Consider the following 19088-nt stretch of genomic DNA (forward strand, 5'->3'; position numbering starts at 1 on the left):
CATATACATATATTCTAAGTGTTATGATTATTCAGTAGAATATAGTAGTACAAAAAATCTGCTAAATACTAAGTATAAATGTATATGAACATTTTTTTGTGCAACACTAATACCTCTATGATATTAGTTCAATACCCTAGATATATGATACACCTGAGTAGTTATATACTTTTAAGTGTGTTCCATCAGTGAAGCATCAGTTTAATTCCATCAGAGGTTAATCATTATATGTATTCATTATATATATTATATGTATTATTGCCTGTCAGCCCCATGTTTTCACTTTATTATTTCCAATATTAGAAATAAACAGAAGAAGAAGAAAGAACAGGTGGTGACAGGAGAGAGAGGAGAGGAGGGGGGGTGGAAATCGGTGTGGCGCGCCGCGGGCACGAGCGGAAGTTGCATTTGTTGTTCTTCCCCGTGCTTCCGGGACGTTGAGGGTCTGCGCGGGTTCGACGCTTATGTCTCCTCCGGCTCCGCCAGTGACCCGTGTTCCTCCGGCCCCGCATGCAGGTAACGTCCCTCCGCAGCTTCTCCTCGGGTCCGGGACCCTTCACCCGGGACTGTCCCGGGTTAGAGTCACGCTCTTAACCCCGCTTTCCCCCCCTCGCTCCCTCGCTTGACTCGTGTGTGTCCCCCCCCCCCCCACCCCGCGCTCCGCCTCGCTGGCTCCCGGGCGGTGTGCGCTCCTGCCGCCGCGAGCCGCACTCACCCGGCGCCGGGGATCGGAGCTCACCGGGCGGCTGCTCGCACCGGGAACCGCCGCTGTCTTTAAAACCGTGTACCGTCAGATAACGTGGAGACGGACCCCCCCCCCCCCCCCCCCCCCCCCCCCTTCCACAGTGCGCTCACCCCGGCGTGACAGCTGCTCAGACCCCCCGCGCACGGGGCCCTGTCACTTCTGACATGACAGCTGTGTCTGGAGCCTCTCAGCTGTTCTAGTACCAACACACGTCTTAAACCACAGCAGCTGCCCAGTTCTCCCAGCAGCAGGCTCCCAGTTGCTTCTAGCTTTCAGTGTCCCAGAGTTTAAACCCCTCACATGTGATCAGTGTGTGGTTGTGTGGGGTTGTGTGTTCGGTGTGTGTGTGTCCGCCCGCAGCCGCCAACTTGTGACCCGGTCCCGTGTAAACAGGTTATATAAGAAACTTCTGCACCCCCCCACTGAGCAGCTCCAATACGAGCCACTGGGATCCTTCATGTAAAAATACTCTGTCACAAGTACGCCCCCCCCCCCCCCCCCCCGCTTTGAAGTACAGGGCAACACGTACCCCAGAGTACTTAAAAGTACAAGTACACATTGTGCAGAGAATGTGTCTCATGTGTAATATATAGCATTATTAACTCTTCATGCATGAGCGGCAGGTTCAGTGTTTCCCCGTGTTTAAATATATATATATGTATAAAATTAGAGTTCATTGTTATTATACTTTTTGTTTCCTTTGGACGTGTCACTGCAGATCCAGAATCGCACACATTGTGTATCGTAGTGCGTTGTGTTTACAACCTGATCACTGAGATTCACAGCATATCTCAAATTAAGTACTATTGGAAATACCACCTGTATTATTATTTTCATCGTCAGACACTTTCTTATGTATAAATACTTTGAAAACTCTTTTCTCATGAATCTTGTTAATATACAACAATAAGTATTGATATTTGGTTCATCTGATAATCGGATGTTTGTAGATAAAGGTTTAAATTAACGTCCTCTTCGGACAGAGGATGTATCTTGGTTTTTCTTTATTCATCTTGACAGTCAACAACCTGAGCAAGTTTCCATGCAATTTTTTATTTGTATTTTATTGTAACTTTGTATTTAGTCTTATACAACAATAAGGATTTTTTGCCTTTATCTGTTTTAAACTTAAAAGTTTGGATGTTTGACTTTTAAACTGTGAAATTTAAGACGTTTTTCAAACAAAATGTTTTTGCAGATTTCTTTTAAACAATGCCCAAGACCAAACACGTCATTATTACACAACCAGAAAATGTTTTATATGTTCTGCTAACATTCAAATAATTTATTTTGTATATAATATTTAAAAAAAATCTTAATTAAACCACATAGGTTGTTATTAAGTGTAAACCTTTTTATTTTTGGCTATAATTATTTTTCAATGTTATTCCGTTGATTATTTTGTAGTAATTTTTTTGTTTTATTGATTCATTGTTTTTGGTGTATGTTTTCAGAAAATAGTTTATAAATGCCACAATCCAGAGTCTGCCGATCTGATATTGATTCATTGATAAATCATTGCGGCTCTATTCTTTGTTTAATTTCTTTTATTATTATTTGTCTGCAGAACCGATTCCTGCTCGTGGCTTTTCATCGGTTTCTGAATTAAAACTTAAAAACCTCTTTGTTCTTCCCCCGTCTCTCAGATTAACAGGTATGCCAAAGGAAAAATATGACCCTCCAGATCCCCGCCGATGTTACACCATCATGTCATCCGAGGACGTAGCCAATGGGAAGAAGTCTTACTGGGCTGAGCTGGAGATCTCTGGTCAGTCTAACTCACTCCCTTCTGGTTCTGCCTCCACAGAAACATCCCGGCTGAGCGGGTTGTGGTTTTAAAATCGTGTCGGGAACGTCGACATGAGTCATAATCTGACTGTAAGACATAAACAGGGAAATGATTGGAATATTCGATTAGAAACTCTCGTAAACTTCGTAATGGGACTAATGTTTTATTCAGAATAAATTCAGTTGTCAGATAAGTGTTCTAGTTTCTGTTCAAACTGAAGCGGAGCTGAATTGTCTGATTTCTTGCTCAGAGGAAACGACTAATAATAAATAATGCTGATTCTCAGCCCCCATTAAAAAGATAGATTCTCCTCCTACTGGTTCGAGGAACATGTGTAAACCATACGATGAACTTCCAATCGATCAGACGGGTTAGTAATATAATTTAGCGTAGATGCTCATCAGGTTTCTGTTGTAATCCGGTGTAAACACAAGGATTTATTTCTGAATGAAGCTACTGACGTTATCTCTTTTCTTTCTACTGGTTTAATTCAGCTGTTTAAACTGGTCCCAAAGTTCTCCACCAGTGTCGGGTTTCTCTGCTGGATTCTCTCAGCCTGGTTTAATTGTGTGTTTTTCAGTCACATGTTTTTCCGGTTGTTGTTTCATGTGGTTTTTCCCTGTGTGAAGCATCAATCTGCCAAATGAAGAACTGAATCAGATATTGTTCTGTCCTGAAAAGGTCAAAAAATGAAAACAGTCTGTTTAGTGTTGAGCCGATCAGAAGGTTTTTCCTCTAACAAGCTGTGAACTTGATGTGTGTGTGTGTGTGTGTGTGTGTGTGTGTGTGTGTGTGTGTGTGTGTGGACGCAGGGCGGGTGAGGAGTCTGAGCAGCTCGCTGTGGACGCTCACTCACCTGACAGCGCTGCACATCAACGACAACAACCTGAGCCGCATCCCGCCGGAGATCGCCAAGCTGCCACACCTGGTCTACCTGAACCTGTCGTCCAATAAGCTGCGGAGCCTGCCCGCCGAACTGGGCAACATGGTCGCTCTCAGGTTGGTCAGAGACACCTTCAGGGACATCAGGGACACATGAGCGTCCCCGCAAGCAACGGCCTGCATTAAAACCAAACAGCCTTTCACTGCGATGATGTGTTAATCCTGAATGTTCAAAATTATTTTCAAGATATTCTCCAGGTATCATACCTGCCCCCCCCCCCCCTGCTTCAAATTTGACACTTATGATCTAAAACTTTCATTTTACTAAACGGTGCATGTTCTTTCTTTAAAGATAAATTGTTCATTCAGAGGATTATGGGACAAACTTTCCCAAAGCATAGAAGAGACGTGATGGAAAAGATACAAATATTTGTGGGTGAGATTGCGAAAGTGTTCCGAAACACAACTCACCTCAAAAATGTAACACAAAAACAAATATGAGGAGCAGGGACAAAGCATTTTGACTGAAAGACGATGGAAGTTGCATCAGAGACGAGGACTCACCACTTTGTGTTAGAGAGGTTGACGTGTGTGTCCTGTGTGTTGCAGGGAATTGCTTTTAAACAACAATCTTTTGAGAGTTCTGCCTTACGAGCTTGGGAGGCTGTTCCAGTTACAAACCCTGGGGCTGAAAGGTGAGTGCTTTCTGATCTTAGTTCCATCATGTGGGAAAAACAACTTGGTTTAATCTGTGTTTAACTTTTGGACTTTGCACTGTTTCGGTGTAAAATCCGACATTAATGTGTGTTTCCTTCTTTGCATGTTTCATATTTAGTTAATTTCTTTATGCGACTGTTGTGCAGGAAATCCTTTGTCCCAAGACATCCTGAATCTGTACCAGGAGCCGGACGGAACCAGGAAGCTTTTGAACTACATGCTCGACAATCTGGCCGGTAAGCGGCTCGGGCCCCTCACCTCACCTCACCAGTGCTTACTGGAACTCATGCATATTTAACCATGCGGTTTATTGTACACCTGAGCACCACAGGTACACAACAGCTGGTGTACTGCTGTGTTTGTCATGGACAAATGAGCACTAATCCTCCTCTTCCTCCGGTTTCCAGTGCACCCAGAGCAGCTCCCCCAAAGACCCTGGATCGCGCTGAAGGAGCGAGACCAGATGATGCCGGCAGGTAAGACGGGAGCAGTACCACCTTCAGCCTGTTGGAGGCAAGACCACATTTACAGTCTCATTGTAAGTGACACGTTATTCTGTCATCCGGTTTAATGTGTCCTTCACGTGTCCGTCCTGCAGCCGTGTTCACGGTCATGTGCTACAACGTGCTGTGTGACAAGTACGCCACGCGGCAGCTGTACGGCTACTGTCCGTCCTGGGCCCTCAACTGGGAGTACCGGAAGAAAGGCATCATGGAGGACATCACCGGCTGTGACGCTGACATCATCAGTCTCCAGGTAAAGAAAGAGGCTCCTGGAACATCTGCAATATTAAGCTGAATTTAGTTTTGCAGGAATAAAGAAAACTAATCAGACGACAATGAGAGCAGAGTGTATCAAGTGTCTAAAGCTTTTCCAGAGTGAATCTTCCTCTTCATGAGCTGAGCTGATCTGTGGATATTAAAACTTTCTTTCTAGTGTTATGAAAATGCATCTTAAGGAGGAAGTAACTTCATCGAGAAAATAAGAAATGTTCTCCCTCACACATCCTGTTCCTTTCACTCACTCCTGTCGTCTCTCGTCCCCGTGTCGGTGAAGGAGGTGGAGACGGAGCAGTACTACGCCATGTTTCTGGAAACGCTAAAGGAGCACGGCTACGACGGCTACTTCTGTCCAAAGTCTCGCGCCAAACTGGTTTCTGAGCAGGAGAGGAAACACGTGGACGGCTGCGCTGTGTTCTTCAAGACTGAGAAGTGAGTTTACACTGTGCAACACGTTCAGATCGGTAGAAAACGAACTCAGATGATCCGACCACACTGTGCCTGCAGGTGGTGTCAGCAGGAATTGAAATGATTTATTGAATGATGGGAGTTTTCAAAGTTCTCCTCCCTGGATATTGATGCTTGGTGGTGTTCCCTCCTGCAGGTTCACGCTGATCCAGAAACACACCGTGGAGTTCAACCAGGTGGCCATGGCCAACTCGGAGGGCTCCGAGGTCATGCTGAACAGAGTGATGACCAAAGACAACATCGGCGTGGCCGTGCTGCTCGAGGTTAACAAGGACATGTTCTCCGGTGGTAAGAGCCGCTCTGTGAACTGTGTGCAGAGCAGAACCCAGGAGGGAACATCACTGCTCTGGTTCTGGTTCTGGTTCTGAGCTCCAGAGGGAGACCCTTTAGGCCTCAGAGCTACACAGACACTCACCCTACTTCTCCCCAGTTTAACCAGATTGCTCCAGTGTTATATATATAATTGTTAATAATATATCTGACAACTGTTATTTCAATTATTTGTTTAACATATTCAAATCTCCAGGTGATGTCATCTTTGTTCCTTTTGTCTAAATTTAAACATTTTAAAAGACAGATCAACTTTTACTCTTTCAACTGTCTTCAAAATATCATATCTTTATATTATGAGTTATATTTAATCTACCCACCTGCACTGTGGCAGATAAATCTAATATGTTATTCTATATTTCGCCACAAGGGGGCAGTTGTTTCACAGATCTCTTTGTGTTGGGGTTTGATCACATGATCAATTGTTATCAGTTCATTCATTTCACTTGACAATGTGAAACTCGATTTATAGCCAGAACTTCCTCTTTGTGGTTTGATTTCTATGTATTGAAATTCCCTAAATCTCTTTGTAATGGTTTTTATTTTACTGTCTCAGCACTTTTGAGTTTCTCAACTTGCATAAAAAAGGTCACGTTCGGGCTTTAGTTTTAAATACCTTCCTCATTCTCGTAAATGTAAAGCTTTATCGGGATTGGATGTTTTTTATAGCGCCTTTCAAATTCCTTTCACTTTTGCTCATTAACATTTGAGCCTTTTTATCCGGTTGTAATTGTCCAGGTCCTGATTTCCCCCCCGATCTAATCCAGTGGGTTCTTCTGTTTCCAGGCATGAAGCCTCCACAGGAGAAGCAGCTGATCCTGGTGGCCAACGCCCACATGCACTGGGACCCCGAGTACTCGGACGTGAAGTTGATCCAAACCATGATGTTCCTGTCGGAGCTGAAGAGCATCGCTGAGAGGGCCGCGGGCTCCACCGGCTCGCCGACCTCCGACCCCTCCTCCGTCCCCATCGTCCTGTGCGCCGACCTCAACTCGCTGCCCGACTCCGGTAGGCCCCGAGCCCCTGTAACATTTGAGCCTCCCACTCTGGTTGGTTGGTTCCCTTGTTGTGTTTAAACTGTGTCTAACAGTTTGATCGACACAGTCTCTTTGTGGTTGTATTAAATTAAGACGGATTCACGTGATGCACCTTTTGCAATGGAAGTTTTACTCTTGTGCAGGTGTGGTTGAATTCCTGAGCAGCGGAGGCGTGGCTGAGAACCACAAGGACTTCAAGGAGCTCCTCTACAGCGACTCTCTGACCAACTTCAACTGCAACGGCAAGAACGGCACCTCGGACGGGAGCATCACTCACAGCTTCCAGCTGAAGAGCGCCTACGACAGCAACCTGATGCCTTACACCAACTACACCTACGACTTCAAGGTGAACGTGTTTCATGTGCTGGTTGTTTATCAAAGCAAATTGTACGTTCTGTTGTGTTGAGACTCTCGGATTCCAGTTGCTCTTCTGCCAGAAGCTGCCAGATGATGTCATTTCAGTACGTTAGAAAGTCTGTTAATAAGTTGGGACCATTTGTATTGTATTCTACAGAGTAAGCACTTTTCAAAAGGCTGTTAATAGATTGATGGTGATAGATACTAATAGATACTGGAATTTTTTTTTTTTAAGAATACATTCAAATTCAGTTTGATGGCAAATAATGGAAATTGGGGGGATTCTTCATGTTGATTTGTGGCCTTGAAGTGTAGAAACCACACTTCGCCCATTCTGTGTCAAAGGTTTGGAAACAAGTGTCAAGGGCGTTGAACTAATAACCACCCGCAGCTCAACAGTGTTTTCTGTGGAGTTTCCTGTTCACCGCGGCGTCCTTACAGATATATGATCACTGAGGTCGGTTTGTGGGCGTTTACATCAGTGATGACAAATCAGATCATGATTCACGATGATTAATAACAAGAGATGAGTCGACTCATTGGTGGGAAGACATCCGCTGTGATGCTGGAGACTCTGACAACAGAATGAGTTTCGATTAATAAGACATCACAATAACAAAAAACAGGAAACTTTTGTGTATCTGACAGACGAACACACAAAGCTGTGTGTGAGAGGAGACGGAAAACGGAGAGGTTGTTAAAACCATCGTTGAATTATCCATTTTAACATGATAAATATGTTTCAGAGGAATTCATCTTTATAAAAAACAAAATATCAAACCCACAGTTTCAGGTTATGTTCACATCCCTGTCCATTGTTTTTTATTTTGTGTTTAGATAAAGTTACACAGCCGCTTTGCTCTAAAGGAAAAGTTCTATCCCTGCTCTCTGATGTGATTCACGACCATATGACCGTTTCTCTGACTCTGTGTGTTTGTGTCTTCAGGGCGTGATCGACTACATCTTCTTCTCCAGGAACCACATGAGCGTCCTGGGCCTCCTGGGCCCGCTGGACAGCCAGTGGCTCACCGACAACAACATCACGGGGTGCCCCCACCCCCACATCCCCTCGGACCACTTCTCCCTGCTGGCCCAGCTGGAGCTGCGCCCCTCCCTGCCCCATCCGCTCAACCCCCTCAACGGGCTGCACCTGCCCGTCAACAGGTAGTGCAGCCTGACGGGGCCCCGCCCACCCGTCCTGTCCCACCTTTTAAACACTGCCCCCCCCCCCCCCCCCCCCTCTCCAGCTTTCTACAGGACCCTGTACAGTTTACCGATCACGATAGACCTCAGACTCCATCCAACCCTCTCCAGCCCTGAGACACACTGACCCAGAGGGAGTGAAGTATTCGCCCTGGTTGTTGCTCCTCTTTGTGTATTTGATTTTCTCCCCCCCCCCCCAACTCCCCCTTAGAAATCAAATGTTGGGCTCGGGATGAAGCTGCTTTCTTTTTGCCGTCGACCTTTTTAAGAATTATCCTCTGAATTTGATTTGGGTTAAACAACACCCAAACACACACTACAAACACATCACCACAATAAGTTCAGATTGTTATAGGAGGACGTGAAAGGTTTGTTTACATCAGTGTATGTTTTAATATTTTTGAACAGCCAAGAAAACTCTAAAATACTTAAGCCGACGATACGAGAGAAAATACTTTTTAAAGTACTAGGCTTTTTAAAAAAAAACCACAAGATAACTTTGTTGTAACGCTAAACTGGTTTGTTTCATGGGAACTAGAAGCTGGAATCACCTCACGCCACAGGTTGATGAACCACTGGTGAATACAGCACTAGGGGGGGGGCAGTTCAGGGGGCACTCAGACTGCCCCCCCCCCCCCCCCCCTCAGGTCCATTCACTTCCATGAATGTTGAACCTTCTCCTCGATCGTCACAGACGTATCGTGTTAATCTGGACGAGTGTAAAAGATGCAACTTGTGATTAACATTGCCACCAAATTACCCCCCCCCCCCACCCCCCCCACGCCCTGCCCCCTCCCCCGCCACCTGATACACTTTGAATTGTTTTTAAGACGGGAAATATATCAGCACCTCAGTCCAGACGCAGACACACAATGCCCTTTAGCTTCTGCACGTGAGCGGCGTCTTCAGAGCATCGTCCTGACTCCCAGCACCTGACTGGCCAAAGATCCCCCCCCACACACACACACACACACACACACACACAACAAGTGACTTACACTCTGCAGATATTAAGATTATATTTAATTATTGCTGCCAGAGGCAAAAAAATTAAAAGCTCCTGCAAAGAATCTGCTTCTGATTCGAGAGCAGGAGGCGAATGTATTTCCCAGAAGGTTCCTCTCCACTCTGTGTCTTTGTGTCAGGGGACTAGAACCCAGAGCCCTCTACGTACACTGGGACTCAGGGCTCTTCTATGCATCGAGCAGTACCTCTCAAACTCCAGACTCTCTGAGTCGCGTCACACGAGCAAAACCGTTCAGGAAGCTGTTCTGAAAATCCTTTATAAGCACAGGTATGCGCGTACATGCATATATGTTGTTGAAGTAGAAGTCCCATGTCCTGGTGCTTTTTGATAAAACCACCGGCGCACATATGATCCAGTCCCCAAATCTGGCAAATTAAACGAGTACGATGCAAAAAAGTGTAGAAATTGATTTGGTTCAGACTCTTTAAAGGTTTTCAAACATCTTGGTCATCTGGTTTTGTTTTAGGACGTTTGAGACAAGTATCAGATGGTTAGTTCCAGGACCTATTTATACTTATTTAAAGAACAAAAACTAATTCAAAGCCAAACTTCTAAAATAGTTAAGTATAAACCAGTGGCTCCAGAATGTGAGATCAGCGTCGTGAGATAATTAATGAGGCAGCGATCAAGAAAACTCTAAATCATATTGATTGGTACGAAGAGAAGAAGCTGAGGTTCGAGTGTTTGTATTCACATCAGTTGAACTGGCCTGTAGGGGGCGCTGTCGGCTGCTGCTTCGGGTTGCATGTGATTTGACTTGAACAAGTCGGCCTCTGGTTCCTGAGGGATCGATCCCCGTGAGCATTTTGAGGCTTATACTTCACTCCTGAACTCACCTCACAGGGCTTCTCTGACTTTTTGTTTTTTTGTACAACAGCTGTACAGAAATGAAACCCTTCGCTGGGTTAGGGTTAGGGTTAGTCTCTGGGGACGGGGCGTCTTTCACATGTCGAGAGGGGAACGTACCATTCTCCAGACAAAGGGGCGTTTGTCTTCGTCACAAGTCGTAGATGTACTTGTTATACTTTTTCCTTCTCCCAGTGCATATGTGCATATGTGAATACCATACCTCCACCCGTCTGGAAAACCCCTGAAGACAAAAACCAACGTCCCTCTGTCGAACTTAGTCTTTCAACTGGCACTTTGTACGACTCAGTATCACCGGGTCTTCGAGAGGAAAATCAAAGCTCTAGGTTTAAAAGCAGTTTGTGTTGATGGCTTTTATTTCTCATCGTCTCAAAGCTTTTTCTCTCGAGACGATTTTGATTTTGATTTTTATTTGACGTGTTCATTTGGCTTCGTCCTCACGCGTCCTCATCAGCTCGGCTCCTTCAGTTCCTCCGTTAACCATCGATACCTCGCGGCTTCGTTTCTGTAGAGTCAGCGTCACGTGACCTTTCTACAAACAACGTGCCTAGTTTGTACAACTCCTCCAACAGCAGCACTGCCCATGAGACGAAGACGCTCAGAGTAACCCAGCGCCATCATGCACCCACCCATCCATCCATCCATCCATCCACCCATCCACCCATCCATCCATCCATCCACCCATCCATCCATCCATCCATCCATCCATCCATCCACCCACCCATCCACCCATCCATACATCCACCATCCATCCATCCATCCATCCATCCATCCACCCATCCATCCATCCATCCATCCATCCACCCATCCATCCATCCATCCATCCATCCATCCATCCATCCATCCATCCATCCATCACTCCTTCCCGAACCAAACTGAAGAATCATCGCTCACTTCAGAGTTTGAGGACAAATCCTTCATTTCTGCCGCAGATCTGAAATCCACACTTTCACCCGTTTTGTGTTTTTTGTTCCTTTTTTCTTTTGCTGATTCTGCTGCAGATAAACGAGCTGTGTTCTCCACAGGATTATCTAAACTGCCATTGCATGCAAGTTCTGAATGTAAAAAAGAAGAATCCTGTCGTTCACTACCTGGCCCTGGTTTTTGTTTTTGTTTTTTGTTTTGACTGTTACGTTTGTTGAGGTTTACAGCAGCGTGGTCCTGAGACACACGCGTCCATCAGGATTTATCTGAAGAGTTGTCCGTTGTCTCAAAGCTGCTCTCACGTGTTTGACGGCGTCCAATCGGTTCGCTGCAGCCAAACCGGGAAACATGAATTCAAAGGATATCGTGTAAATGTTTTCCCCTCGCAGTGTATTAACCTGTAAATAACACTGAAGCCAGATAAGACTGATAAAACCGAGATTATGACCTTGAACTGAGTTTGAAACGACCTCTAGAATGCTGCTGTGTAGAGGGTGTGTCCTGTTCATCATGTCAACGTCTCGTTAACAACACTGACGATGCACAGGTTGGTGTTCTGGTTAATTTGTGGAAATCTGGCCAATAAAAAAATATATATTTCGGATTTGGGAAACGAGAAAAGGTAAAAACGTTTTAAAAGTCAGATTGACTTTATAAATAAAAATTGTAATTTGGGAATCTGTCAATTTTAAGAGAGAGAAGATTTAAGGAAACCCCCCCGGCTGGTATTTCTGTAAACTCTCTGCCCCTGCAAACATTTTAAGTATTTTAAAGTCGCTGCTTCCCAGCAACTTTCAGCAGATTTATTTTATCCATGTGTTAATAGTGCAGTGAAGTGAAACCGGGTGATGTCCCTCAGCCGCCACCAGCAGTCACCAACTCCAGGTGCTACTTTACTCCTCCAGAGGATTTGAAAGAGCTGCACTCAAACCTGATCTGTGTGTCTCGCATGTTGAGTTTCCATTTCACCAAACTGGTTTTCAGTCGCTCGGCCTCCACCACAGACGGGAGGTGTCAGGGGGGGGGAGTCGAGCTGAATCAGACACAGCGGGTTTTGTTCTGTGGATTCAATGTGTGCATCGTGTTTTGGCGATTAAACGTCACAAAGACAAAATATGCGTTGGCTTGTGGGGACGAGTGGAGGTTGTTGTGTTGTGTCGGTGGAGGCGCTGACTTTGTGTTTCTCTGACTCGACAACAGGACAAAGAAAATACAGGTTTAGCCTTTGTAGAGGTCCTTCTTTTATTTTGAAAGCCGAGTTCCCGCTGCACATTGCAGTCTAATGCATACGAATGAAGTTGTTCTCAGTTGTGTCATCAGGTCATTTAACAACTTCACCCAAAGAACTTGATACATGTAAATGAATGAATATATATAAATAAAGAGATTTAAAATCAATGAAAAGTCCCTAAATTAAGTTTTTTTTATAAAAATGTAATTTAACTGGACATGAAATATATTTTACTTAAAATCCTACAGGGTGATTCCAAATACTTAAATGTATGAATAAGTGAATTAACTTTTTATGATGTTATTTTTCCTTCTTTTCTTGAAGTTAAGAGCGTTTTTTATAAAGAAATGCCAAATATAAACAGTAAAGACAATAATTAGATAATTAAGACACATTTTCGTGATCTTTAATCCAATTAAAACAGTTTTCTCTCAGATGCCACATTGGAGATGGCAATTTGTTCCACTGAGAACACTTACGTACTAGATGTATGGGGGGGGGGGTGCTCGGTGGCTCCTGGGGGCCCCTGCACTGCTCCTAAGTTGGTTGTAAGGCACCTCTGCTGTATGAATATGACTAGAATAAGATCCGAACGAGGCATAAATGACAAAAAACTGATTAAGAACTGCTAATTGAACACTCATTATATATATACACTAGAAATATGAGTTGATATTTACATGTATGAAGTGATGGACGTCTACAAAGGCTACAGCTGTATCTGACATGTGAGCTTTTCACTTCAAACACACACACACACACTCACTCTCCTCATGTTGGCAATAAACATGTCACTTTCGAAGAGACTTTTCGTCTGTGATTTATTTCTTCCCTGAAAACCACACTCAGCAGTAACCAGCACGTTGTGGACAAACTGGATTGTGTTGTTCATTTATACCAAGAGGAATTATTCAGAGTCACAGTTTTATAGAATGTTTAGATCACATGTTTATTTAAATAATCCATTTTTTGCATCAAATTACATTTTCTGATAATAAAATGGCAAAATTGGCAAATTTGAAGTAGAAAAATTCATTTTTTTAAGTTGGACCACGAATCCACTCTCCTGAAGTTAATCCCTCAAGTCACACGAAACCACAGGATGTGATCAGGCATCGAGTTTTGAAGAAGCGTTGGTTGAAGCGTTGGTTCTGCTCAAGGTCTCGTTTTCACTGGAATTAAAACAAAAAGAGATCAATTAATTATTAAGTGATCAGGTAGTAATGTGTTATTGTGTTGTGATCGGGGATGAAATGTTAAATAAATACGGTATTAAACAATAACAGAGGGCAACATTTCTGCTATTGCAATTATCACTGGTCAGCACTAGAGGGCGCCCTCCCACTGATGCACCCGACCTTTGAACACACAGATTGTAAATAAAGATGGACGATAACATCCCACTTCCTCCCATTATAAAGAAATGAAACCAAAACATCCTGGATACAAACACTACCATCATCATTGTGTCTGTTGAAGATGAACTGAGAGGAACATCCTTAAAAAAACTTACAAACAGCTAAACGTGACTTTAAAAATAAATTGTAATGATTATTTTTTAATCTTATCTATAAACTCTGAAACCTGAATCAATCATTTAATCCTTTCATAGAAACCAAAATCTTCACCTGTACAGTTTTGTGAGCAGGTCGAGGACCCACTTCTCTTCTGGGTCCACACACACCCTGTGGCCGTTTCTCCTTGTGATCCTGGTGAGAGACAAGTGAAATGAAAGAGTGATGAACTTTCCTCAGGAGTGAGAGTAAGACTCCACAACAGCAGATCATTCATTCATTGTGATGACATGAAATAAAACTCTTTATTTCTGATACCCACAGTTTTATTGCGGCGGCATTATTTAGTAGTTTATCTGAAATCATTCACGACTACTCACAGGATTTCAGTCTGGCGACATTGACCCGAAACAGGGATCACCTCAATTTTCCTGATGCAGTATCGAGGGACTTGTTTGGTGGTCATCTGGATGCAGTGACACCCGCGCTTGCGATAAGCTGCGAGAAAATTCAAATTTAAAATTGAGTTAACTCAAGAAACTTCGGTCCACAGGGGGTCTGATGAACTACTGGAAGCTGCAGAAACTACAAGATTAATTAGGTTTTGGACTTTTATTTATATAAGTTGCATGTAACAGTATTATTCATTAAAAACCCTGTTTTCAAGACACAATAATTAAAAAGAAAATAGTTTATATTAGTAATGGGAACAATAGCTGTGTGCAATACTATAAATATACTATAAATAAACAGGTCTTAAAAGTAGAAAAATATCCCTCTATGCAGATGACACCTTATTGTTTCATTAAGGTTACTAAAAAGTACAACAATATTAAACTAATCAAGACAATATCTCCTAGAGTTGATTAAACAGATAAAAGGTCATCATGTTATTAACAGTAATGGAAGCTGTTACCTTGCAGGGAGGTGATGCAGCAGCAGAGAGTCAGGGCAGCCAGCAGCAGCAGTGGTTTCTGCAGCATCATCATCTTGGCGGCTGTTTTGATCGCTCAGTACCAGTGAGGATGTGACACAGGAGCTCTGGGTTTATAAAGCTGCAGAGAAGGAAGTGTGGGGAGGAAAAAACTCCTCTTGACTCGACAGAATCTAAAAAATGATCACTTCCAGGCAATTTTTTGCTGAGTAAGCTGGATTTAGTTTTCCTCATGTGGGCCGGTACCCATCTCTGCAATTTTAATAAAACGTGCTCTTACATTTTTTTTTTTATTTGATCACTAGTTGGTTGCAGTTTCAGGTTGAGTTAAGTCTGTAAAAGTCACTTTTTTAAGCTTTTAGTGAGAAAATCAATCAATCAATCAAATTGTATTTGTATGGCCAATATTCACAAATCACAATTTGTCTCACATGGGGTTTTAACATGGTGAGACCTCCTCTGTCCTTAACCATCAACAAGAGTAAGGAACAACTACTAAAACCCTTTGAACAGGTAAAGAAGGTAGAAGCCTCAGAGAGACACATGTGAGGATCCCTCTCCCCGGACGGACAGACGGGTAGAGGAGGACATCATCAGGATAAAAGTTTCAGCAGCATCGATAAGGGTTAACATTTTGAAGCATAACTGAAGGTCCCTGAATTTATGGATTATTGTCAGTAATGGTCGAGTATCTGAGGAAAAATACTACGTGTCAGGCAGTCCTGCAGTGATCATAGTCCATGATCAGCAGCCAGCAAGATCATGATCCACCATCAGGATCGGATCCACTATAGCCCACAGTCATTGTCCACTGGATCCACCTTCAGCTGCCACCTCGGGTGTGGTCCCTCACCATTATCTGATGCCAACACGATAAAAGATCCGGCATTATTATGACGATCAGGCAGCACAATACTGGATCCACCATTACGACCTCTGAAACGCGGTCCACGATGTGGCCACAGCCTCGGCTCTGGCAATGCGGCGATAAGGCAAAGGAACTCCGGGGCAGAATTCAAATCAGTAACATGTATTGATGAGATATGAATTACTTTGATATCATAACGATTGAGAAGAGGAAGGAGAAGCTCTGTGTGTCATGTGTCGCCCGACCTTCCAGACCTACATCAGCAGAACAAAGAGCAGGTCTAAGACAAACCTGGACCGGCTCTAACTATAAGCTTTATCCAAAAGGAAGGTTTTAAGACTTCAAAAGACTTTTCAATATTAAAGAACCATTGAATTCTACAGTTGTAGAAACTCTAACCACTGGAGACAGTGAAGTTTGGCCGGGGACAGATTGTGCGTTCATCCCAGTTTGAATCAGGAACAGACAAATATTTACATATTGGAGAAGCAAGAGGGGTGGTATTTCTGTTCTCTTCCCCATCCTTTCTGGTAAGTTATCTACTTTTGTTCCTGTTGATGACAATAATCGTGATGTATATTTCAAGATTTAGAACTAGATGACCTCCCGTCTGTCCGTCCGGGGAGACGGATCCTCACAAGTGTCTCTCTGAGGTTTCTACCTTCTTTACCTGTTAAAAGGGTTTGTAGTAGTTTTACTTGTTGAGGATTAAGGACAGAGGATGTCACACCATGTTAAAGCCCTATGAGACAAATTGTGATTTGTGAATATGGGCTATACAAATAACATTTGATTGATTGATTGATTGACATGTGAATTAAATACTGACCTCTGCTGAGACCACACTGAAGACCCCCTGATCATCCAGCACAGGATTCTGGTGAATTTTTCCTGCATGATTTCCACAAATATTTATATTTCCACTTAATTAAAACAATATGTCGTAAAAAAAAAATTAACACGGAGAGTCCATGTTCTAAATCTGAGTCCTGTATGAAATATTGGAAATAATATTTAGGGATGTGCATTTTTAATTGACAGTAGAGGAGCAGACTCCAGCACAGAAAGTGGAAGAAGTAAGATGTTGCACCAGAGAAAAGATTCAGGTAGTTTCCTGGAGCCGGGGGCAGGGGAACAGGTAAGGGGCGTCATTACTGTGGACTCAGCTGTTCATCCCTTCCTCTGGACGTCTCAACTTCCTCTGGGGGTCACAACTTCCTCTGGATGTCTCAACTTCCTCTGGGCGTCTCAACTCCCTCTGGGCGTCTCGAGTCCCTCTGGATGTCTCAACTCCCTCTGGGCGTCTCAACTTTCTCTGGGCGTCTCGAGTCCCTCTGGATGTCTCAACTCCCTCTGGGCGTCTCGAGTCCCTCTGGATGTCTCAACTCCCTCTGGGCGTCTCGAGTCCCTCTGGATGTCTCAACTCCCTCTGGGCGTCTCAACGTCTCGCCCTATCTCAAAAAATGATTTCACACATGAGCTCCAGAGAATCAGGTCCAGACGTTCAGCAGAGGTCGTGAATAAAGCTCAGATGGATTCACCAAGACACAGAAACCTCTGGAGGGTTCAGGTGAGGGGGGGGGGGGGGGGGGGAGCAGCTGGTGACCAGTAACCAGTGACCAGTGACCATGTTGGATGTGGAACAAACGAGAAGGAGATGATCTGAGAAACCCAGTCGACTAACTCCTGTGAAGCTCAGACACAAAAACCAGGCGCCTGTAAACGATGTAAACAAGAGAAGAACTGATCAACTGTCAATGTAAACTTTCCTTTGACCCTAAATATATAAGAAGAAGAAACAAACTATATTTCACTTCTCCTCAATTTCCAGATAAAACAAAACTCAGAATTCACGAGGAGAAGTTTCGCTGAAGCAGAAGAGAAAGTATTCAGCTGAGAAAAGGAAAGTTACCCCCCCCCCCCCCCCTGCACCCACACCCACTGCAGACACTTCCTCATGACTGCCCGTCTCAGAATATGCCATCTTCTAATATTAGGGTGCTCATTGTCATTTCATCACACTCTGCCAGTATCTTAAACCCAAAAGGAAACAAAGGAAACCCCTGGTTGAAAAACTCCAGACTTTCAACAGCAAAACACAGTGTTCAGCCCGCGAGATCAAACTCAGCCACAAGACCTATTTCTGTAAAACGGAAAGTTTGCATGAAAAAATCTATTTTCCCTTAAGGGGGGTTTTAAGGCATTTATCAGTTTATTAATTAAATCTACAAGGTTGAAATGTTCTGTAGAGGCGGTGGTCTAGTGGCAGAAACTTGGACTATGGGCAGAGAAGGTCTCTGGTTCGTCTCTGGTTCAACTCAACGGAGAGACAACAAAAGATGAACCTGGATTGATCTGTCCAAAAATCCAAGAGTCTCCCTACCTTGTCTAGTGCCCCTGAGCAAGGCACCTTACTCCCCCAACATCTGCTCCCCGAGCGCCGTACATGGTCGCTAACTGCTCTGTGTGTCCTGCACCAGATGGGTTAAAAGCAGAGGTTACATTTCCCTACCTGCATGAGTGTGCCTTTGTCTGTGCATGTGTTTGGGACTAATAAATTAATCTTAATCTCTTAACTTTAGAAGTTGCATCTTGATCATCTGCCAGAGGAGCTGGAAGGAGGAGAGACTCTGTCCCGGTTCGATTCCCAGTGTTTCCCCCCTTTTTCATAAATCTCCAACTCTCTCAATCACAGTCTCACACTTTTTGTAGTTGCTTTACTTGGAAACAAAACACTTTTTGCCTTTAAGGAAACTCTCAACCACACGCTGCAGCGCTCACACGTCTTATTTTACTGTAAACCGTTGGTTTAAAGGTGAGAACGAGAAGGGTTGTTGATTCACACGACACCGGGGAAAAGCTGCTTTGTTTTAATGCTTCGAACACGAGAGACGTAAAGATTTGAGACGATGATTGAGAGGTGTGAACCACAAGAGGGCTGAGTGCAGCAGAGGGTGGCAGTCTGAATCACAGAGCTTCATCTCGATGGAACACAACTGCTGCCCACTCATTACATGATTAAGCTGCAGATTATCTATTGCATGCAGAGAAATATGAATTCTATTTTCCAATAATCATTCCTACAAGCTACACTTTCTTTTACCTTTCTTCTCAGACTTTAAAACTTTCATTTGTTTGAACTGCAGATCTGAACATTTCTCAAAGTGAAAAAATGGCGTCGCCGGTGTCCGGAACATTTTGGCTTTAATTCTGTACAACAGGGGGAAGTGGAGACGGGTCGGCCATCTTTATTCACAGTGGACGTTTCATAACACGGTCTCATATTTATCAATCAAGTTTCATTTGTGTCGTTGACTAATCAGAATTAGTCTCCAAGATGTTAACCAGGAGCAACATCCTCTGTTCTTAACACTCAGGAGCAAAACGACCCAAAACAAATTAAAACAAATCATTAA

General features: G+C 43.7%; 2 protein-coding genes across 2 annotated transcripts; one reads left to right on the forward strand and one right to left on the reverse strand.

Annotated features, from left to right (window-relative positions):
- The first annotated feature begins 421 nt into the window (after positions 1–421).
- cnot6l (CCR4-NOT transcription complex, subunit 6-like) lies at positions 422–12532 on the forward strand. The gene is made up of 12 exons (XM_062381341.1): positions 422–516; positions 2392–2513; positions 3347–3533; positions 4026–4111; positions 4280–4369; positions 4541–4609; positions 4732–4889; positions 5190–5344; positions 5517–5668; positions 6497–6718; positions 6891–7093; positions 8051–12532. The coding sequence occupies exons 2-12, from the start codon at positions 2402–2404 to the stop codon at positions 8270–8272; spliced, it is 1656 nt and encodes a 551-aa protein (XP_062237325.1). The 5' UTR covers positions 422–516; positions 2392–2401; the 3' UTR covers positions 8273–12532.
- Positions 12533–13390: 858 nt separating this feature from the next.
- LOC133936836 (C-X-C motif chemokine 10) lies at positions 13391–14941 on the reverse strand. Its single transcript, XM_062381355.1, has 4 exons — positions 14787–14941; positions 14251–14368; positions 13985–14065; positions 13391–13528 (listed from the first exon to the last, which is right to left on the reverse strand). The coding sequence occupies exons 1-4, from the start codon at positions 14857–14859 to the stop codon at positions 13465–13467; spliced, it is 336 nt and encodes a 111-aa protein (XP_062237339.1). The 5' UTR covers positions 14860–14941; the 3' UTR covers positions 13391–13464.
- Positions 14942–19088: the final 4147 nt, after the last annotated feature.

The sequence above is a fragment of the Platichthys flesus genome, chromosome 3 (assembly GCF_949316205.1).
Source record: "Platichthys flesus chromosome 3, fPlaFle2.1, whole genome shotgun sequence".
In the NCBI taxonomy this organism is placed as follows: domain Eukaryota; kingdom Metazoa; phylum Chordata; class Actinopteri; order Pleuronectiformes; family Pleuronectidae; genus Platichthys; species Platichthys flesus.